Raw genomic sequence first — 24169 nt, 5'->3', positions numbered from 1 at the left:
TGATGCATGGATTCAGTGTTTCTTAGCCCTGGGCTTCCCTTCATGACAGTCTCTGGTTTCAAATCTTGTAAAACCTATTCTAGTACTTCTTTGAAATGTAAGTACGCTGACTGGTTGCTGCATGTCAATCTGTGCCTCTTGGGATAGTGATAGGCCTGTAGTTCCTTGTGCTAGGTCATGTTATGATTCGCAAATGCTGACACCAGATGCTGAAATGGCTACCAGGTTGCTCAGGTCTGGAGTCAAATTGGTGACTCCTCATTCAGTTAACCATCTGCCATACATACCTCTTCTGGACAGAAATGAGATATTTGAAAAACCTCCTTTGGGTTCTCTCAATACAATCCCTCCAGATGTATTATCCAGACAAGAAAGACCCTTATAGAGACCATGGCTCTAAGTTTCAATCAGGGAATTCATGGGTGCTCTTGCATTGAATTTATAGCACAGAAACCGACCATTCAGCCCAACAGGTTTATGTAGTGTGTCCTTTACAGGATGCTCCTCTTGCTTTACTTCATCTCACCCAATCAACTTATTCTTATATTCCTTTCTCCCCAATGTACTTATCTTGTTTTGCTCTTAAATGCATTTATGCTGGTCACTCTTAGAAAACAGCTAATTTTCCTGTTTATTCTTTTTAGACATGAAAAATTTCATGAACATTTTCATATGCATAGTAGAGTGCTGATTCCCTCCTCGAGAACAGCGTGAGCAGGTGGTATAACTAGGTGGTTTGACTTGCACCATTTTGAAGACACTTGTGTTCCTTGTCTTCCTCTTTCCTTCCCCACCATCGCTGCCGCCGCCGCCATCCCCCCCCCCCCCCCAAGCTAAACATTAATCGTCCATGCTGCTATATTCTCTATATTCTGAAGCAGCCATTTTCTAAAAAATGCCTCTAGGATGTCTTCAAGTGCGTTATTTCTGTTTGTATCATGAATGGATAATGTTACCTGAGGCACCTTTACCCTTTGCAAATTGGAAAAAGAAACATATTCATTATAATTTTAAAAAACTACCTTAACAAGATGAAACATTAAGTTAATTTTATTGTGGAAAGTTTTTGCTGACTCGGTTGAAACTACCAAGCCACTTGTGCCGGAAGATTTCAGACCATTTAACTCTTAGAATAGAAACTCTAAAATTACAACAACAGTTATTTCATCTACAGCAGTAACTTTAAATGCATTTACCCATTTTCACCCTACATTTGCATTCGTTTGTAGTCACGATCAAAATGCTGGCATGTTTACCTTTCAATAGGTTGGAAGGATTGTGTGAATGTTCCAAATATTTCACAATTGTATGCTTATGTAAAAATATACAAATATATACAGTTTCCATTTATATCGCTCCTTTAGCAAAGAAAAATATTTAATTGCTTCAGACGAATATAAAAACACAACTGCATTTCAGCATTTGAATTTTTCGCTGAATATTTCAAATTTTTAAAAAAAGCTCAGAACCTGTATTTTCCACAGACTTGTTTCAATTCTGGAATATGTTGCTGTCTTAAGATGAAAGTAGTAAACTGATCATTCACTGAGCCTAGCATCTCTCGGACATCATATGAGGCATATCAGAGGGGCAACTAAAGACCACTAGAGCTAGAATATTTATCTAACAGATATAACTACTGGTTGCTGATGTCCTGCATGCCTGAATTCCTGTAGCAGAGCGCACATCCTGGTTTAGAAAATTAGCTCTGTTTATAATTCTCTACAGGTAGGAGAATGATTGAGGCAATAACACTACCAAGTCCCTCAGATGGGAGAAACAGTATGAAACTTTGACTTGTATTCTGTGCAGTTTTTTTTGTAAAATGATGTATTACAATACTTGAATGTTTGTTTTTGGCATAACCAACTAAGTCACTAAAGACAAAAGCAAAATACTGCGGATGCTGGAAACCTAGAACTGATGAAGGGTTCGATGAAGACTCTAAACCTCAACTGCGTCCCTCTCCACAGATGCTGTTAGACCTGCTGAGTTTTTCCAGGTATTTTTATTTAAGTCAACAAAGACTCCTGTCGAACTTGAGAATTTCCTGGCTGGCGTGGTTCAGCTCCAAAGGTTGTAACAAGAACAACTCTTATGAATACATTTCTTCATACTGAAGCACACAACAATTTGAATCTCATCTGGACTATCAACAACTGTGTGCTTTGATTGGTTAAACTATCAGCTTGGACATGCAGTAAATAATCTGGAGATAAGATTCAAATTGTTTGTGTTTGAACATCATTAAGGAATCTGTTCATAAATTTCCTTGCAGTAACAGGCTTGGTTTCTTCAGTTCATCCAGCTAAGTTAGAACACACTGTCTGGATATGGAGGTTTGAATTAGGTGATAGATTAGATGACGGTCTGATTTTAAGATAGTGGAGATGTTCATAGAGCAAAAGTGCTGATAATGATTAATTTCCTTTAGTGATAAACTCCCAGTAGACCACCATGTCAGTAACTGAAACAAATTTATTGACTTTGCATTATGCTTGGTTTGCTACACTTGAATGATATGATCAAGTGGAAATTAAGATACTAAAATATTCTATTTCTTTGTCTATGTTTCTGATGTATTGTAAATGCTTTAAAATGGTATCATTGAATATTAAATGGACATGTAGTACTTATCTAAAGCATCACACCTCCAAAATGTAATCTGCCTATATGAGGTAAAAAATTATGATGGGACTCAATTAACTGCTATCAGTTAAGTTAATCACACTGATATAAAAATATCCCATTGACTAAATGCAAACCAATAAACAATAATTCTACTTTCTTGGAAAAAAGAACACTGTTACAATCTCCATAGAGACTCATAAAGAGATTTGAATTTCCAGTTATTATTTGAACAAATAAGATGACAAGATTTCACATTTTAAAACTTTTAAAATTTTAACATAAACGACTGGAAGAAAAACTATTGACTAAACACTATTTTTTCTTTTGCAGGCAACTTGTACTTTAAACTACACAAAGGAACATTCCCTTTTTATATTTATCACCCATAACATTCTCCATGGAATTATAGTCCTTTTAGCAGACAGACCACAGTTGCTCCTGTCTTCCAATGGGTCCCCATATCCCCGTTTCGTCGAGTAGTAACTTTGAGTCAGCATCTTAGGTGTTTTCCTCAGCTTTTTGAGAGTTTCTTAAATTCACCACAGTATAGCCTATTTTTATGATTCTTCTTCCCCCATCCATACCGGGACAAATCTCCCAGACTCTGTAGATATGCATCCTGCGAACACCTTCAACTAGACACAGTCTCCCGCCCACATCCGGCTGTGGTAGCTTGTAAAGCAGCCTCTTCTGTCTGCTGATCAGACAACTGTTGGCTGTCTGAGATATTCATTTATTTGTAGGGAAGCCTGTAACCTGATCTCAAAATGGCGTCCCCATGGCAATGTGAGGTAGAAATGCTAATTAGCTATTCTTGACCCTAACTTTTCCTTTTAGAAGTATATAGACAGTTTATAGCACCACTGTTCACAACGTGGTACCTTCAGCATCTCTCTGGGACTTTGGGAGACTCAGTCTACTCATTGCAAACCCAGAGATTGCCACCATTGTCTCCAAGTGTGAATACCTTGCACCACCTTCTCAGTAAAACAACCTAAGCCTTCCTTTGATCTCTAACAATCAAACCACCCAGGCTTACTGTCAGGTAGACTTCAGAACAGGTCACATGACCCCCCTTCATTTGCCCTAAATTTAAAGCTACAGTCCCAAAATGTATAATCTTAAATCTCATAATTGTAACAATACAAATTAATCTCTTTTTTTTAATTCCCCAATTTCAAACTAACCACAAAAATAAAGTGAATCAAATTGCTGAAATAATTTATTCTCACTGGTTTCAGCTACTCCTTTTATTCAGTCAGACCAGTTACAGATTTAAGGTGATTGGCAAAAGAACCAGAGGCAACATGAGGAAAAATGAATGTTGTGATCTGGAATGCAGGGCCCTGAAAAGATGTTGAAAGCAAATTTAAGTGTAACTTTCAGAAGGGAATTGGATAAATATTTGAATAGGAAACATTTACAAGGCTATAGGGAAAAAAATAGGGGCGTGAAGCTAATTTGAGTAGCTCTACCAAAGAGCTGGCGTTGGGTTGATGAACCAAATTGCCTCCTGTGCTGTATCATTCTATGATCCTATGAAGATACAACATTCTAAGGTGAGCATAATATGATCACAGAAAATTACTAATATTACCCCATAAAATTGTTAATCAGTTCCTGAAAGCAATGCCTACAAAGGCCAACATCTCTGACTGAGGTCTTCAGCTTAAATGTCACCTGAATGTTGAGAATTTCCTGCAGCTGCAATAGACACACTCTACATGGAAATGAGAGAGGAGCAGATCACGTGTGTTTTTCACTGTATTTGGCAACCTGTAGCATGATAAGACAAGATAAAGTATGGAATCCAGAAAGGATTTCTCATTTTTTCAGAATTTTGTACCATTTATGCAGTCAAAGAGAAGGGTTTGTTTGATAGTTGGAAATGGATTGTGGCAGGTTCAGGTATGCTATGAATAGAGTGTTGGCAGGTCAGGATGGAATGTAAACTCAAGGCCTGGGCACCTGACTGAATTTAATTCCTGGGTTGAGCACTGTGGTCATCATTGGTACATGTAAAAATTTAATTTTTAGAATTTTTTTTAATTTGCTAATTAGATTATTTGTGTTTTATCTGGATGTAGTCAACTGGCTCAAGAAAAAAGTACATAAGTTTTTCAAATGTTTTAGTTATTTGACTGTGCTTGATTTGCATTTTCCATTCTAAGAATAAGATTGCATAAGATCTAAGTTGGGTTACAACTCACTTTTAAGTAAATTACAGCTGTCAATTAATTTCATTTAATTTCTATGATTAATGTGCATTAACAAGTTGGTCTTCCAAAGAATTAACCTGTTAATTGCATAAGCTAACTGCAAAGAATTTTCATAATGTTAAACCCATTGTATTCCTCCAGCCCAGCCTTCTCTGTTTTGTGAGTAAAACCTAAATGCTGCTGATGCTGGAAATCTAAAATAAAAACAGAACGTGATCAAGACACTCAACAGATAGGCAGAACCTGGTGAGAAAACATGAGTCAAATGGCATTTCAGGTATAAAGTTTCCTGCAGAATTTAGTGAGGTAAAATTTGTACCTTAAACGTTAACTGATTTGTGTTTTCACAATGGATGCTTCCTGACCTGTTGAGTGTCTCCAGTGTTTTGTTTTTGTTCTCGATTTCTTTTGGAACCTTTCTTCATCACTCAAACTCTCATTCCTGCTAACATTCTTATGAATCTTCACCGTACCATTTCCATTGGCTCCAACATTCCCATAATAGGTTGTCCACAGTTGCACATAATACTCCAACTGTGGCCTAATCAATGACTTGAATAACTGCAGCATCACTTCCTTGCTTTTATATTCATTGTTCCTATGTGTAAAACTCAGGATTCCTTTCTTTATGGATTTTTTCTACCTGTGTTGCCACTTTTAAAAAATTTATATATCTGCACTCTTAGTTCTTTCTGTTTTCCATTCTAAGAGTCTTAAGTGTTCAAGGTATAATTGATTTTGTTGTTCTTTCTCCCAAAGTGTATTACTGCATGTTCCACAGCATTGACCGACATCTCTGCTAGCCTTTCGATACCCTGGAATTGCCTGCATTTCTCCTCTCAGCATGTCATGTCCTTAATTTGTATCATTAGCAAACTTTGACATTTTTCTTGTTCCTGTGTCCAAATCACTTTAAATAAATGGAAAATGAGAGGTGCCGGCACAAATCCCTGTTGTTTGATGTGATGTAATTGTAATAACCCAAAGAAAATATCCATGTGCTCTATCATTAGTAACAAAACTGTTATTAGCGTTGACACCCTTTTCAGATTTTAAGTCATTACCCAAGCACAAGCAGGTATTTAAATGATAAACATATCACTTACGTCAGTTTTTGAAGCGCGCATGATTAAAAGTGAACAGATCAAAGGAAAGCTGAATCATCTGTGGGAATTGTATTCGTGTTTCTTATTACAAATACTGGTTTTGAAGTACAAGTGATAAGACTTGGTTTGGCTGTATCATATTCATTCCACTGCAGACTCCATACAAGTACTGATAGATAATAAAATAACCTTTCCATCTAGCTTGTGTTCTACATATTAATTGCCTGTTCAGCAATGATCCAGAACACTTTTTTTTATCCTTCTGTATTAACTGATGCAAATGGTCCTGTTTAATTATTAAAAATGACTCAGAATATCTCTTTGACTTTTGCAAGTTGACCTGACAATGATGTACCTGGAATCAGAACCGTAGTACTTGACCTTTGTCAAAAAAACTGTAATTCAACAAATTCGTTATCTTAAGGAGAGAGCAAAATATTGTCTGCACCTTCAGTCAGCTGTACAAGAGCTCTGTAATGTAGGATGTAATCTTGTTCATAAAACAGCAAAATGCTGAAGAATAACAAGCTTTCCAGTAGAATTAAATGTTCTAACTCTGTCATTGAGAAAAATATTTCTGTTTCATATAATGAGTCAAAACCCAAAGGAAAAATAATATCTGTTACTGTAAATTGGGAAATTTTGGTTCCATTTCAAATTAGCTATTGTGATTAAAGATAGGGTTTATTTTGCCTTCAGTTTCATGTAGGGTTTTAAATTTAACTTTTTATAGAAGTGGCTGCTCCCCTGAGATGTCTGTATGAAATTTCCTTTATTTTCTGATCAGGTTGATCTGTGAGGGCCAATCTACTAGCTGTGTTGCAGCTAGCTCTTGTCAATGTATTCAATGTGACTATGTACCCTAATTATATTTTTGCTATTTCGTATCTATGTCTAGGTGCTCCAAAATCCAGTCTGTTGTTTGTTTCCATTGAACCCTTTTCAGGACAACTTTCATTGAAGAAAGACTTGGCATTTATTTAGCACTTTTCACAGCCACTGGATCTCTCAAAGCTCTTTACAGCCAATGAAGCACTTTTGAAGTCTAATCGATGTTGTAATGAACAGCCATGCAACAATGACCCAATAGTTTGTTTTTGTGGTCTTGTTTTAAGGGATAAATATTCACCAATGCTTTTCATTGAAATAGTGATTTGGGATCTTTTACACCTACCTGTGTTTTTAAGTCAGTTTTTTTATTCGTTTATGGGATGTGGGCATCACTGGCTAGGCCAGCATTAATTGCCCTTATTCAGAGGGCATTTAAGAGCCAATTAGGATTCTGAAGTCAAATGTAGGCCAGAAGATTTCCTTCCCTAAAGGGACACTAGTGAACCAAATGTGTTTTTATGACAATCTGCAGTGGCTTTCTGGTCATCGTCAGACTTTTAATTCCAGATTTTTTATTGAATTCAATTTTCTACTATGGTGGGATTCTGAACCTGGTTCCCCAGAGCATTACATGGAAAACTAGTCCAGTGACAATACCATTATGCCACCACCTCCCCTATATCTGAGTTTAATATCTCAGTTGAAAGACTCAAACGATGCAGCACTCCTGCAGTACTTCACTAGAGTTTCAGTTCAGATTTTTTTTCTTCTGCTCAAGCTCTGGTGTGGGACTTGAACTCAGAACCTTGTGATTCAGAGATGATCGTGCTACCAATCGAGCCACAGCTGACACACTGATTTATATCAGTGATTTGAATAGGTTGACTAAAGTTCATTTTTGTGAATGCTGTTTTCCCTTCAAAGCAACTGTTTCCACAGCAAAACAATTCATCTTGTGTGTATATAAGATCAAGCAGTCGTTCTTTGGTTTGTTAGCTTTTGTTGCAAAGGGATTTGAGTATACTAGTAAAGAAGTCTTACTACAATTATAAAGGGCATTGGTGAGGCAACGCCTGAAGTACTGTGTACAGTTTTTCTCTCCTTAACAAAAGAAGGACATACTTGCTCGAGAGGGAGTGCAACAAAGATTCACTAGACTGGTTCCTGGGATGAGGGGATTGTCCTATGAGGAGAGATTGAATACACTAGGCCCATGTTCCCTAAAGTTTAGAAGACTGAGAGGTGATATAATTGAAATATATAAAATTCTTAAGGGGCTTGACAGGGCAAATGAGAAATGTTTCCCTTAGTTGAGGAATCTAGAATGTGGGGGGGGCGGTCACAGACTCAGAATGAGGGGTCTGCCATTTAGGACTGAGATGAGAAATTTATTCACTCGAGTTGTTAAATTTGGAACTCTGTACCCTGGTGAGCTATGGACACTTGAATGTTGGGTATATTCAAGATAGGTAACTAGATTTTTGGGTATAAATGGATTTAAGGGGTATGGGCATAGTGTGGGAAGGTGGAGTCGAGGTAGTACATCAGCCATCAGCAGACTTGAAGGGTCAAATGGCCTACCCCGCTCCTATTTCTTGTGTTCTTATGTTTCCACACACACAGGGAAGTGTAGGTAAGAATTACTAGAAAAATCATCTTTCTCCCAAAGGAAATTGTAAAATATCTTGATAAGTCATCTTGGTTTGTATGGAGTTTTACTGGTTACTGTATGATAATTTGCCTACCATTTTATGTATTTGTAAATAAATCAAGAAAGTAGATTTACCCTGTCTACAGTAGTCCAGTGGGGGTAATATTTTGCATCTTAAATACCAGAACATGGAGCCGATGACATAGTGGTAACATCACTGGACTAGTAATCCAGAGGCCCAGGCGAATACCCTGGGGACATGGATTCAAATAACTTAAATTCAATTAATAAAAATATCTGGAATATAAAGCTAGTCTCTGTAATGGTGCCCATGAAACTATCATCGATTGTCGTAAAAACCCATCTGGTCTACTAATGTCCTGTAGAGGAGGAAATCTGCCATCCTTACCTGGTCTGGCCCACATGTTACTCCAGATCTACAGCGATGTGGCTGACTCTTAACAGCCCTCTGAAATGGCCTAGCAATCTACTCGGTTCAAGGGCAATTTGGGATGAACAGCAAATGCTAGTGACAACAGTGATGCCCACGCCCCGTGAAAGAATAAATGAATGATGTGAATCATACATCTCTATTAAATAACTTAAAATGATTAATCAGGCTGGACCATGCCAATCTAAAATGTTAGAGAAGACAAACCTCAGAGCCATGATCTATCGATTTAACTTTTAAACCCTTTTGCTCTATTGTATCTGAAGCATGATTTAGCTGATCACTTTGTAGTGCAGATTTAAATGGGTCATCTCCTGGTGTAAGGTGAGAAATAAAAGCAGAAAATGCTGGAAACATTCGGGTCAGGCAGCACCTGTGGAGAGAGAAACTAGTTTACGAGCTTTCATCAAAAAATCACATTTATGTAAAGTGCAAAATATTATACTATAACTATTTGAACTGCTTTTTGAGTCAGATTCATAAAACATCTGTTAAGTATACCTTGTGTAATGAATTGAGACCCTTTGTTGTTTTTTATCTTATAAAAAGTTAACTTAGCCATTCATTCCGTGTATGAGGTACATATTTTAACCTGACCCTTATGGTCCAGATTTGCTGGGAAAACAATGGTAACTTCAATGTGCATGCTGTAATTAGTGTATAAGTAACCCAACAATCTTTGGTGAAGAAGAGATAACCCACAAATTGGGAATCACCATTATTTGCTGGATTACTGCTACTCTGCTGTTAGTCTTGCAGAAACTAGAATTTACCGTCAACGTCCCCGTGCGTTTCAAGAAATTGCTGCATTTGTGCTGTTAAAACAAATGAAATTTGCCTCTGAAAGTTATGGCTGGGACTAAACATAAGGACCCTATTAATGACTCGGTTTATTTTCCTGTAATGGCACTCGACCTCAGAGGCCCAGAAAGGGAGCGATTGAAACACTGAAGTCTCCTGCAGTAGGTAAATTGTTCCCAGAGGTATTTAATATATAAACTTTTAAAGACATTTACTTGCTTTCCACTTCTCTGTCCTCATTCTCTCTCGCTTGCTCTCTCAGTCCAGTCTTCCTTTCCTTTTTTTATTTTTCTTTCTGTAGCTAATTTGCCTGTTGTGTCACCTCATTCCTTCTCCATCATGCATCTGTTTCTTTCGCCATCCTTACATTTTATTGACTAGGGAGGCAGATTGTTGACCCCGTTGTTCACCACAGGTCCCAGATGCCTCATTGACCTCAACGCTTCCAGCAATTTGTGTTGCAAAACTTTTTGAGATGAAGGTTATGGGGAAAATAGTCCAAATCATGAGGCATGCTCTTCAAAAAATGGCTCCAGCAAATTCTGGGCCATTTTATTTTAGTTGAGAAATGCACTGCAGAAACTATTTTTAACCTATCTTCATAATTAATCAAATATGTCAAAATTGTTTTTGCATGAAAGAGCTGGTGGGCTCGGTTACACCATCTTACACTATTACCTGATTTGCTGTTTTCCAAGATCGTCAACTCTTTTGCAATTTCTGATCTATGGCCTATTGTGGAAGAATGTGCATTGATTTAAAGTGGACAGCAAGATATTTCTTATAGGTTAGCTATTACAATAATATGTTCCAGGTATTAAGGGATAGAGTGAAGTCACAGCACTGGAAATGCTCATTGGAGAGTAGAGATTTGAGAACTAGTGTGTTCCAAATACAAGCAGTAACTGCCTATTAAGAGCTAAAATGATAGCTCCTCTTCAGGATCAGTTAATAATATGAATTATGTAATATAGTGGTGGTGTGTTACAAGTCACTTAGGGAGGTCAAGTTACTGTGGCAACATGCACTTTTACATGCGTGTTATAGCCTGCAGCTTTGGATAGTGGTAATAGAGGCTTGAACTTTCTTTTCATTACACGGCTGACCAGGAACCTCTCCCACTCTTACTGCCTGTCATTGGCTTTTATTGGAAGGATTTACAGGTAGATAATCAACCTGTTTGGCCGCATTGTGAATGCACCTTCCTTGGCCATCAAGTCCTGGGGTGGGACGCAAACCCAGAGCTTCTGGCTCAGATGGAGTACGCTACCCACTGTGCCACAAGGCCCATGTCATGTGATACTGAAGCATAAATACCAGAGAAGTCTAGATTTAATCTTCCGTCAATGCTAATTTAGTTAGTCACAGTTGGCGACTAATTTTGGCTTCAGGTTTTTTTTTGCTCTTGATCACTATCTAGTAATTGGTTCTGTTATAAAAAAAAGTGTGGTTATTGCATGAAGATTTTTCTGAGCTGTGATGACTACCAAAATTAAATAACTTGCTAATTGCCATTGTCGAGCTTCACATATGCTTTGATGAGACATACGTCAAGTAGGAGTCAGCACCTTCGGGAGTCTGAGGAAAGATATGAGGAAGAACAAGGTGTGAAAAGACTGGGTGTTCTGCATCTGTTTCTTTTATTAAGAAATGTGCCCAATTTCTTAGCTGATTGCAATCAGTTGCAAGTGACTCTTTCTGTCCTTAACTACCTGTGCTCTCCTTGAGAAAGTGCTACACTATCTGCTCTGTAATTTAAAAAAAATGAACTATCAATAAGTATGTAATTAAAACGCTAGCATTTGGCATACATCACCTGTTAACAACAGGGAAAATATCTTGAAGCTTGGGAAAAATTTTGATATGCCTGGTAATTAAGCAGTTATGAATTGACTTGAATCTTTTTTTTAAATGCAGAGGCTATTTTTACATTCACTAAAACTTAAGTCAGTGAACATCTGCAAACGACTGCAAAGACAGCCAAATTGTCAAAAAAAATTCAAACTCCTTTGAACAAACATTTTGCTTGCCTACTCACCCAGTAAAATTACTTAAAATGCTGAAACACAAAGATTAATTATTTTCTTAGAAAACAAATGCCTGTTGTACACTGAATTGCTAGGAATATGGTCTGCATGTGGCTAAATTGGAAATGCAGAATACTAATTTTTAAATAAAGGACAAAGCATTAAGAATAGAAATTGAGATCTTCAAACTAACAAATTGTAGCTGCAGTAGACTTCCACTTAAAGCTGAATGGTTAATTGTGATGAATTTCAATATTCTGGAGATAGTGGACAGGCTAGAGAATTGATTAGCTGCAAAGTAGGTGAAGCCTTGAATTCTAAAGACTCAACTTATCAAACATAGGAACAGATAGGCACAGCCTAGGTCTAGGAACTTTCCAAGTGCATATTGTTGGAGTCTAACTAGCTTAAACCAAACAGTTTAGGAGAAAATGACACTTGTATTCTCCCACTATTTGTCCAACCTGGATGACCATATCAGTTAGATTTTTGAACTTCAGAGTGTATATAGTCTTTGTATGGAATCAGGTTGATGGATTAAATTACCGTTTCTTCCATATTTTCTCCTGGAATACAGTTGCATTACAGAAATGGCAGTATCTTCAAATATGGTGTTAACTTCTCGAGGTGTGGTTCTGTTAATTTTTTTTCTTGGTGGAAAAATTGCATTGCTTTTTAAAACCTTGATGACATCATAATTTCAAGGTTTCTTCAGGAAGGCATTGTAAATTAGGGAGTTGAACAAAAGCTGATGGAGTCAAGTTGTTCCAAAATGACTCCTGGCTTACAGGTTACACATCTGGCATCTAGGTTCAAAATGATTTTGAACCCTTAGCACCTGTGATGATACTGGTTTTATATCCAGACATGTCATAGTATTTACAATAAGGGTGTGAAGGTTTATACCTTTGCCCACAGTAAATGAAGTTGAAGAATCAGCCCATCAAATTGTGGCTGTGCAAACATTTTAACTTGTGGACCACTTAGCTCCACACCACGGAGATGTCTGTGCCACAGATAACTAATTAAAATACCAAAAAAAAAATCACATTTTAGAACTTGATTTAAATAAACAACGTAGTGTTTTATATTATTGAATACATTCTTTTCACATTTAACCACTTCTGTAAGGGTATGACGTTGCTAATATTTGCTATTATTTATCTATCTGGCCTTGCATCCAATGTTTGTCACCCTTCAGACTTAACTTTTTGAAGGTCAGAGTCATCATTTGGATTGTCAGAATTGTTCCTGAAAAACAGGAACCTGTCGTCTGTTGCTGGACATTCTGACTTTGAAAATTTGTCCCCCTCTCCAACAGCAAAAACCAAGAATTTATAAGCAATTATCAATCTATAGAAGCTTTCATCAACAATTATCTGCCCTTCAATCTTTGGTCTAAATCATTTCAAGAGCATTTCTAAGGTATTCACATCCTACAGCTGATGTACTTCCTCTCTGTCCCTGTTCTCTCTGCTGTGGGGTTGGTGCTGTTCACTGTCTCTATCACCGAGATATTTGGGCTCACTGCATTCTTTTCCTTCCCACGCTCTGCTTATACTTTGTGTAGTGTTGGCTTTACCTTGATTTTTCTAACCTGGGTGTACTGGAAAGGTCTGTTCTCAGCACTGCATCTTACTGGTGGATTTTGGATTTAGGTAGCAATGTGCACACAGCACTGAAAATTGACTTTTCCGAATTATCGACTAGCAAAATTCAGTGGGAAAACCCTTAGAAATTGTGTATCCAGTGTCTGCAGGCTTTATCTGGGTAAATACCTGGGTAATCCAGTGTGAAATGTTTTCCCTTTGTCATTACCTGTTGCATGAAGCCAGATGCAGAGTGAAGGTGTCGAATAGGATACCTTAACCCCAAACTCGCAACCTCTCTTTTATATTTATTCTTGGGATGCAGACATTGCTAGAAAGGCTAGCCTTTGTTCCCCATTCCTAAATGCCCTTGAGAAGGTGGTGGTGAGCTGCCTCCTTGAACAGCTGCAGTCCATGTGGTGCAGGAACATGCACAGTGCTTTTAGTAAGGGAGCTCCAAGATTGGACCAAGTGACAGTGAAGGAACAGCGATTATAGCTCCAAGCCAGGATTAGTGATTTGGAGGAGAACTTGCAGGTAGTCGTGCTCCCAAGTGGAACGAGGGAAGTGGGGCACAAGAGACCAGAGCTGAAAGATTGCTGAGTTCTCGGAATGTTGTAGGCCTGGAGGATGTTACAGAGACGAGGAAGGCCAAGGTCTTGGGTGGATTTGAAAAATTTAAATGAGCAGTGTTGGGGTGATGGGGAGGGGAGGCAGGAGGAGCCAAGAGCCAATGGAGGTTGGTGGGGACAGAGCCAATGGGTGTGTGGGGCAGGATATTGGCAGTAGAGTTTTGAATGAGCTGGCTTATGGAAGGTGGCTAAGAGAACATTGGAATAGTCAACTTTGGAGGTAACAATTGCATGGATCAGGGTTTTAATAACGTATAAGCAACAGCATAGGCAGCTTTTGTTACTTGAGACTTTCTGACTTTGAAAACTTGAAGTGGAAATTGGAACATTTTGTGATGGAGTAGGTTATGTAGTCAGCAGCTCATCTTGGGGTCAATAGGCACCAAGGTACAGTCAACCTGAGGTGGAGGGAAAGGAAAATGGAATTTGAGCTAAGTGCCAAAGACAATGGTTTTGGTCTTTTGGGTGCTAATTGGAGGAAATTGTACTTCATCCAGATCTAGATTTTGCTCAAGCAATGTGACAACAGACCATGAAGGAGTTAGGAGAGATGTTGCAATGTTAGAGCTAGATGTTGTTACCAAATATGTTGAACCTGACCATGTCATTTCAGATGATTTTGCCTAAGCTGGGGTAGATGGTAATGCAGTGGTAATGTCACTGGACTAGTTGATGGAATTTGAATTCAGTTAATATATCTGGAATATAAAGCAAATCTCAGTGATGGGGACCATGAAACTATCATTGTTGTAAAAAACCATCTGGTTCGCTATTATCCTTCAGGGAAGGAAATCTACCATGCTTACCTGGTCTGTCCTATATGTGACTCCATTGGGCTGTAGAAAATTAAGTCCTCTCCAGCACTTGATAACCAAGAGGCTGCTGGAAATTGTCACACTATCGAAGATTGAGGTGTAAAAGCTGGCCTACGCCTGCAAATAATTACTTGTACTGGGCTATGGTTCACAGCACCAGTGCCTTTCAATATGGTAAGCTATTTGACTGTGGGGAAGAGCAGACAAACTGGCTCTTTTCCTTGTAGAATATCAACTTGGATACTTTTCATCAGAAGTCACTGTATAATGGTCTCCCCTCCAATTCCCTATCAGAAACACTAGGCCATTTGCAGCATTCTTGTTGCTAACTTTCAGTAGGCTTTCGACAAAGTCTCACATAAGGGATTGGCGTGTAAAATTATAGAGCATGGGATTGGGGGTAGTGTATTGAGATGGATAGAAAACTGGTTGGCAGACAGGAGACAGAGTAGGAATAAACTGGTCTTTTTCCGAATGGCAGGCAGTGACTAGTGGGGTACCGCAGGGATTGGTGCTGGGACCCCAGTTATTCACAATATATATTAATGATTTAGATGAAGGAATTGAATCTAATATCTCCAGATTTGCAGATGACACAAAGCTGGGTGGGAGGGTGAGCTGTGAGGAGGATGCAGAGATGCTTCAGTGTGATTTGGACAAGCTGAGTGAGTGGACAAATGCATGGCAGATGCAGTATAATGTGGATAAATGTGAGGTTATCCACTTTGGTAGCAAAAACAGGAAGGCAGATTATTATCTGAATGGCTATAAATTGAGAGAGGGAAATGTGCAACGAGACCTGGGTGTCCTCGTACACCAGTCGCTGAAGGTAAGCATGCAGGTGCAGCAGGCGTAAAGAAGGCAAATGGTATGTTGGCCTTCGTAGTGAGAGGATTCAAGTACAGGAATAGGGATATCTTGCTACAATTGTACAGGGCCTTGGTGAGACCACACCTGGAATATTGTGTGCAGTTTTGGTCTCCTTATCTGAGGAAGGATGTACTTTCTATAGAGGGAGTGCAGCGAAGGTTTACCCGACTGATTCCTGCGATGGCGGGACTGACATATGATTGAGTCGATTAGGATTATATTCGCTGGAGTTCAGAAGAATGAGGGGGGATCTCATAGAAACCTATAAAATTCTAACAGGACTGGACAGGGTAGATGTAGGTAGGATGTTCCCAATGGTAGGGGAGTCCAGAACCAAGGGTCACAGACTGAGGATATGGGGTAGACCATTTAGGACTGAGATGAGGAGAAATTTCTTCTCCCAGAGAGCCTGTGGAATTCGTTACCACAGAAAGTAGTTGAGACCAAAACATTGTATATTTTCAAGAAGGAATTAGATATAGCTCTTGGGGTGAAAGGGATCAAAGGGTATGGGGAGAAAGCGGGAGAAGGTTATTGAGTTGGATGATCAGCCGTGATCATAATGAATGGTGGAGCAGGCTTGAAGGGCCGAATGGCCTACTCCTGCTCCTAGTTTCTATGTTAACTTATATCTGATCATTTAAAAGTGCCGGTACACACAAACTAATGTCTTTGGTTATAGTTATTGTATGATTTTGGTTAAATCAGGTTTACCTTTTTCATTATTTGATAGCACTTTACTTTTCTTCTAATAATGCTGCTGTACCCAAGTGTCTCGAAGTTACCAGCTCAACAGTTGATCTGATGTACATTAAACAATCTATCCTGTGGAGTTTTAAGCAGGCAACACTGGCATCTAAGTACCTGAGAACAGCCAAAGTTTTGCTTTAGATATGTAAATGTTCTTAGTCATGCTGGGAAGTCTTTAGTCAATATTTCGAGTTTTAACTGATTTTGTTTCAGAAATATTTTTCCTGATAAAATAAGCGGGAAGAAAAGTTTGAATGTGCAATATCTTCTGTCATAAGCAATTAGTTAAGTGGTTTCTACTCAGTGAAGAAGTGATTTTTGAAGTATCAGCATGCTTTTAAAATGGTGTACTGTATGCTGTATGTAAAGTCAGGAGGATTACATTTGATTGTGAATACAATTAAAATTTTACCATGGAAGTCAAATTTACTACGAATATTTCTTTGAATTTTATGTGCCGCTCACTTATTTTGATCTTGTTGAAACTTTCTTAAATGTAGCATGGTGGCCTATTGGTTACTTATTTAACATGATCATTGAAATGCTGTATGTTCTGCAATAATTGAAGAGAGCCATCACATTTTAACCAGCAGGTGGTTTCCATCCACCTTGGTTCCACAATACCAGGGTCCAGAGGGGATTACCAGCATAAGCAGCAGCTTGCTTTTGACAGTAGTATGTCCTTGTTGCTATTGATTGGCTTGTTCAGTGGAGTGAGAAACATTGATTTAGTCTTAAAACTGGTAGTTATGTGATAATCTTGAAGATGAATGGATGTCAAGTGAGATATTGGTGGGGATGAAATCAAATAAACTTGGAGTTATTTATTCCTATATGGCAGCAATAATACTTTAGTGGTGTTGAATTGTAGCTGTATTTGCTAGGTCCTTGACAGCACCATTAACTAGGGAATACCCAGATCATGCAGAGATTGCTTTATGCACAAAGAACATTTGTGCAATTGCAGATGAGGTTGAGAATGATTTTATCCCTCCATTTTATTTCTTTCATTCTCTCATAAAGGCATTGATTCCTTGCTGAGATATGTTTACATGAGTGCCAGCCACCCTCCATAATTCAACCTAGTGGTCATTATTTGTCATTTTGCCTTTTAATTTACAGTAAGTTCCAGTCCAAAATCCCAGAGAATCTCTGGGCAAAGGCAAGTACAATGAACTGCTGGTGCCATTGGTTAGCTGCTGAAAGTAAAATCCAGCCCTGTAGGTTGTTTCCATTCTTATGGTAACAAACTGGAATCCACCTTCATTACTGTCGAATCAGATCTCTCACTCCAGATCAATGAGGTATGAACATATAGGCAGGATCTTGCCTCCCTTCATCAAAGAGATCGTTGAGATCTACTGTTGAGGCTTATTCGCAAGTAATGGCTACTAGGTTAAGGTTGTTGTGCAATAACACCAGTTACGCAAGTTACACTGGAATGGACCAACTCTAACTTTGAGTATCTGGGTATCTGAACTTCATGATATCAATATATTTCAATGCCAAGTGGCTCAGTGTAATTTCCGATTTTTGCATTTAACTGTTCGTGTGATTGATGGATATTTCTATCTAATTTACACTTTAATAGCTGCGAGCACTGTTAGACTTAGAAGCTCCCCATGTCTAACAACACATGAGGCAGACAAAGCACGCGCTTATGAGTGTTTTGGATTCATTTTCTGTAGCCATCAAGTCCTGGAGTGGGATTTTAACCAGGAGCTTCTAGCTTAGAGGTAGGGACGCTATCCACTGTGCCACAAGACCTCCTGAGCACTGTTGGCCTCGCCATTTATTTCTCAGGAATATTTAGCCTGTGATCTCTTTTGAACTTATTCCCTTCAGTATGGTTATTTATTTTTGAAAATTTTTTGCATGGAAAATTTAGACTTATACAACACTTATTTACAGAAATTGTTCTGTACGGTATATGGTTTGGAATCAGAGGAAGAACAAATAAACTTTGGATATATGTTTCCTTACAGAATCCATACTCTTTTCCCACCTCACTAAAAATGCCAGACAAGGAATGCCACTCCCAATACAGCTTGGCATCTGAGGTGACTTGGCTTTTTCTTTATTGTTACTTTTTGCAAGGAATCACAGAACCTTCACTAATTTGCCAGTCGTCTTCTTCCTCTTGAGTTCTCTGCCGGAAGGCAGGTCTGACCTACAACACCATGACTGGGCAAGTCCCAAATCCACCCCAGCCAGAACAGGGATCAAATCCCATACTGTTGGCACTAATCTGATCCACACTGGCCATCCAGCAAACTGAGCCTACCAGCTCCCCACAGAGTCTGAGTCGCTGTGGCAGCACACACTTTTACATGCATGGTGTAGTCTGGAGCTATGGATAGTGATAGTAGAGGCTCCAATTTTTTTCCATCACATGGCTGACCAGGAATCTCTCCCATTCTTGCTGCCTGCCATTGATGTATGTTGGAAGGATTTACAATTTGATACTCAGCCTGTTTGGCCACATCATGAAGGCACCTTCCTTGACCATCAAGCCATGGAGTGTGAATTGAACCTGGAACTTCTGGCTCAGAGGGAGGGATGCAACCCACTGTGCCAAATGACCTCCTTTACTTGCCAATCCAAAATTGAAATTCAATGGAATATGGAATGGGCTTATGGTCATGAGTATTTTTTTTTCTTTTCCCCTGCCCTTGCGGTCAGAACAAAAAACACTCAAAACAGGGTACAGAATGGCCAATATTACTTTCTGTATTTTTGGAGTGTTCACCAAAATGTTTGGATGTTAGCTTCTGAGACAAACATGTCCAAGCTTGTTGTCTTTATGGGTGACATCATTGTGTACCATAGAGCCTTGATGCTAAAAAGTAAATCCACCTTCTCATTTATGTATCTGCACTCCTGTTACTGATGTTAACAGAACTTGATTTTCTGACTTTGGATTTATCTGCCAATAAGGCAATAGCGCTAAGAGCAACAGTGTCCAAACTAACAATCCCTCAAAATTCGAACAAAATTACATTGAATTTAAAAAATGGGACTAAATTGCTTAATGTTCAAGGCGCAAATGGCTGAAGTAAGTGTGTCATCAGCCATGTTTGAACACCCCTGCTGTAAGGAGACCTAAAGTCAAATGGCGCTTCAAAGTTTTCAGTTTATTATTACCTGTAGACTTATCTATTCTAACAGGCTCCTGGGCATTCTACCCTCCACGGACATGAATTGAATACTTTAACACGCTATCTAAAGCCTGAGGAGACTTTTGACAATCTTCAGGCAGAATGCAAAGTAGAAACTAGTGGCATATTACTTTATTTTTTATATGGTATAGCAGTGCATTACTGTCAGTTTTCATTGTGGAATCCATCTTTAATCCAATCCTTGCCAATTACACAATCCCAATTTAATGGCAATTAACTTGTATTGTCATAGTTATAATTAGCAAAGATTATTTAAATTTTGAATACAAACTTTTATGTAATTATGTAGTATTAGTAATGGGGTTGAGTCATTCAAGTATCCTGCACTAAGAGACATCTCCATCATTATAACATGTAAATGAGGTCCTGTTTCTCCGATTTTAGCAGTCATTTGAATTTAACATTAGATGGCCATGTTTTCCCAGGCTCAAGAAAATCTGGCAGCTAAAGGGAGGCAGGAGCAGCCAAATCCATCAGGTGAGTGTTTTATAGAGCACTGCTTGTGGACCAGAGGAACAGGAGTGTTCCCCATCCCACGGCTCCTCTTCCCTGCACCCTGACCACCCCTCCCACCCTCTCCCTTCCAGCTCCTCAAGCAAACCTGCTGCAACAGTTGGCTGCCCACCCCTCATTCCCACCCCATAATCTAACCCAGGCCTTTCCTCTTGAATGCAGACCTACTCCCCAACCAACCTCATCTCTTTTCTCCTGGTTGCTGGGGACTGCCCCCAATATTGACTTTCCCACTTGACAGCTGACCAGCCTCAATCTGACTGGATGCTCAGCAGAAAACAGAGTGAAACAATGATACTGAGGTACCAATGTTTCCAGGTTCCTTTCTGCCCTCCATAAACGTGCATTCTGCTCCCTCCCCACCTCTTCATAAATATAAGGACTGTGGACTTGAGTTCTAAAGCTGCAGCTTTTCAGAGCAGTGCCAGTCTGCAGCTGGTGTGCAGTGCAGTGCTCCCCTCTTAATATGTTGGTTTCCCCCTTAGTGCATGTGGCCATGAGGGCAACAGCAGAAGGATATTTAAAAGGTAGGGCATAAACAAATACTCTGTAAACATTATTATCCTGCTTGCTTGTGACTGACGGAACACGTCTGATGTCTCCTGCCCTGCCCCAAAAGTTGTTCGTAATGTGTTAGGCAGTTAACCCTCTAGTTTGCTCAGCATGCAGGTAAAGTCTCTTTCTCTTGGAGATTAGAGAGAGCACAGAAGAGGTTTATGAGAATGGTTCCAGGGATGAGAAACTACAGTTATGAAGATTGGAGAAGTTGGGACTCTTCCCTGGAGAAAAGAAGGCTGAGAAGAGATTTGAAAGAAGTATTCAAAATCGTAAGAGGCCTGGACAGAGTAGACAGGAGGAAACTGTTCCCACTTGTGAAAGGATTGAGAACAAGGGGGCTTGGATTTAAAGTAATTGGCAAAAGAAGCAAAAGTGATATGAGAGAGAACTTTTTCATGCAGCAAGTGGCCAGGGTCTGGAATGCACTGTCTGAGAGTCTGGTGAAAGCAGGTTCAATTGAGGTATTCAAGTAGGAACTAGATCATTACTTGGAAAAAAAACAATCTGCAGGGTTACGGGGAGAAGGAAGAAGAATGGCACGAGGTGAAATGCTCATTCGGAGAGCCAGTGCAGACACGATAACTAAATGGCCTCCTGCAGTGTAACAATTCTATGGTTCCTCCTTCTCCAAGACTTAATAAAGTATATGAGATCCTGGGCGTTATTTATAGAGGCATAGAGTACAAGAGCCAAGAAGTTAAGCTAAACCTATGTAAAACAATAGTTCGTTCCCAGCTGGAATTGTGGCCAATTTTGGAAGGATGTGAAGGCTTTGGAGAGGGTGCAGAAGAGATCTATTGAGATGCTTCCAGGTATGAGGGATTTCAGTTGTGTGGATAGACTGGAGAAGCTGGGGTTGTTCTCCTTCAAACAGGGACAGCTAAGGGAGATTTGATAGATGCGTTTAGATAGAGAGAAGCAGTTTTCAATGGTTGACGGGTTGATGATCAGAGAGCACAGAATTAAGACCATCACAAACCAGAGGCAACATGAGTGGTTAGGATTTGGTATACACTGTTAAGATGGTAAGGTTCAATAGTAACTTTCAAAGAAAATTGAATGAATACTTGAAGGCGAAAAAGATTGCAGGAATATAGGGAAAGAATGGGGTAGTGGGACTAACTGGATTCCTCTTCGAAAGAGCTGACACGTTTTCAAATCCCTCCATGGCCTTACCCCTCTTTATCTCTAATCTCTTCCAGCCCCACTGCCCTCAGAGATCAGTGCACCTCTGATTCTGGGCTCTTGAACTGGGCTCTGATTTCAGTCATTCTACCGTTGGTGGATATGGCCTCAGCTGTCAAGGCCATAAGTTCTGGAATTCCTTTTCTAAACCTCTCCTCCTCTCTACCTCGCTTTCGTCCTTTAAGATAGTCCTTAAAATCTACCTCCTTGCTTTTGGTCATCTGCCCTAAAATCACCTTGTATAGCTTGGTGTCAAATTTTGTTTGATAATGCTCCTATGAAATGCCCTGGGACATTTTATTACATTAAATGCACTGTATAAATACAAGTTGTTATTTTGCTGATCAATATCCTCTTTTACAGAAAAAGCTACATCCCTCTCTTTCTGACCCATCACTGTAATGCAACTAGGTTTCAGAAATACCTACTAAATTTTTAATGGAAACATTTGCTTATAACCCAGCGCACTCTTTCTAGTATTAGATAAAAACATCTCGAGGAATTCCATTTGTTGTCAGTCATTTGAGTTTCACCATAACTGAAATGGAGAGCCACTACTTTTAGTGAATAGCTGGAAACGTGGGCAGTATGGGGAAGTATGTGGTTCAACTCCATTGTTAGCCCCGACCCCACTCGCACCCCAGCCCCACCCCCAAACAAGTATTCCAGTGCTTCCAGTTTAAAATTTTCTGTTCTGTGCTTAAATCCCTTCATGGTCTTGCATCTCCCTAAGTAGCCTCCTTTAGCCATCTAGGGCCCACTCTGGGACTCTCTCCTTTTAACCCTTCTGCCTTTCCAATTCCCTTTCTCCTTTTAAGACCCTCCTTAAAACGCATGTCATTGACCAAACCCTCCTAATTTCATCCTTTGACTCCAGTGCAGTTTGGTCTGATTACATCTCTTTAGGCTGATGTTGATGGATATAAAATTTTTCCCTATGCTTATAGATTTTTTCATGAAACTAAGCTACACTGTGGCACTGTGAACAGACATTTACTAATGTATATGAAACAAAAAGCAAAATGGAGTCACTCAAAGTCAATGTGCCATAATTCCACATATAATTTGTAATTGGGTTTAATCAATCGGTTCTTTTGTAAATCATTCAGTCTTAACTGTCATCTGAACGAAAAAAATTATTCATCTCGCCAGCAGCTGTTTCCAAGTTTTCACAGCTGTGCAGCGTAGTTTTGGCTTTGCAAAAAAATTAAATATGACTTCAAATATATTTTCAAGTTATTGGAAAGTAATGAGAGACTTATTAGAAAGTTATGTCTTGTGTAATCCATTGGTTCTTTTTAAAGCATTTTGAATAATTCTATTTCCTTGAGAGGACGTCACACCACGCACAATGCAAAGAACTACAGTGTTTGGGCAAAGTAAATGTTTAACTTTGACTTGTGGTGTAATGAAGCTTTTGGCGGTTTTAATAACAATCAAATCAAAAAAGTTACCAACCAATTTTTGTATTTAAAATTCTGAAACGGACATTGTTTTCTATTGATTGCCACATAGTAACCAAACTATGAAAGGTAAGCTTCCTAATTTGTTCCTGTTGCATCCATTTAGTTTATAGCCAAATCAGCAACTGTCTTCCCTATAGGAAGTACTTGACTATGCAGGACACATCCCCAATAACTCAGCAGGATAGGCTTCAAAAATGCAGCTTCCCATTCTATGTCACCATGCTTTGATGTTTTTGTGCCTTGTTCTACTATAGGACACAAGAATCATAAAATGTAAACTTATTTGGGGTTTCTTAAATGCAAAAGTGCTAAGTTTTTGAAAATTGCCCTTTTATAATTTTTTGACTGTTAATTGAAATAATTTTTAATCTTATATAAACGAATATCTGCATATTACAATACAGTGTTCTTTTGGTTGGAATGGGAAAGAAGGTTAAAAATACTGACATTAAGAGTAGTTTAATAACTCCAAGTGTGCTTCAGCTTTTAAAATGAATTTAAAAAACGTTATTTAGCATTTCTTTTTTAAAATTCAGCCTTGTTTTTTCTAAATGTAATCCTTATTTGCTTACCAGTTGATCACAGCAAGCTTTTGATCTTTTGTTTCATTGGGTGATAAACATTTGTCTTCAGTACGTGAAACAGTGAAGAGGCTAAAAGCAATTTCCTGTAATAAATTACTGAACTGGGGACTTGAGGAAAAGATTTTTTCCCCTTAGTACAATATGTGTAAAATGTGACTTCTGGCTTATCGTAGGTTATTGTTGTTGGTCGTTGTTCATTGCTCTTTGTGCCCACAGGTTTAAGATCATACAAGATTAGATTTATTAATTCATGAATACGCGCTGTAGGGAAAATGTCAAGCTGGTGCGAACAGTGTAAGCTTTTGTCATTG

At 38.9% G+C, this 24169-nt stretch overlaps 1 protein-coding gene across 3 annotated transcripts in view; it reads left to right on the top strand.

The window, feature by feature from the left end:
* The window catches only part of kat6b (K(lysine) acetyltransferase 6B), a 170474-nt gene that overhangs the window by 17598 nt on the left and 128707 nt on the right, over window positions 1-24169 (top strand). Inside the window, exons 2-3 of one of the 3 annotated variants that reach the window (XM_078530785.1) lie at window positions 18359-18433; window positions 19978-20029. The exons of 1 other annotated variant lie outside the window; for it this stretch is intronic. Coding sequence is in view for 1 of the 2 variants with exons in the window: in XM_078530784.1 (XP_078386910.1) it covers window positions 19978-20029 (52 nt within the window). In the remaining variant the exon portion in view is untranslated. The remainder of the gene's footprint in view (window positions 1-18358; window positions 18434-19977; window positions 20030-24169) is intronic. One more of the 3 variants, XM_078530784.1, reaches the window with a different exon arrangement.

This window comes from Cetorhinus maximus, chromosome 27 (genome assembly GCF_964194155.1).
Source record: "Cetorhinus maximus chromosome 27, sCetMax3.hap1.1, whole genome shotgun sequence".
Classification (NCBI taxonomy): Eukaryota; Metazoa; Chordata; class Chondrichthyes; order Lamniformes; family Cetorhinidae; genus Cetorhinus; species Cetorhinus maximus.
The sequence above is the reverse complement of the archived record's forward strand: the minus strand, read 5'-3'. Positions and strand labels throughout refer to the sequence as shown.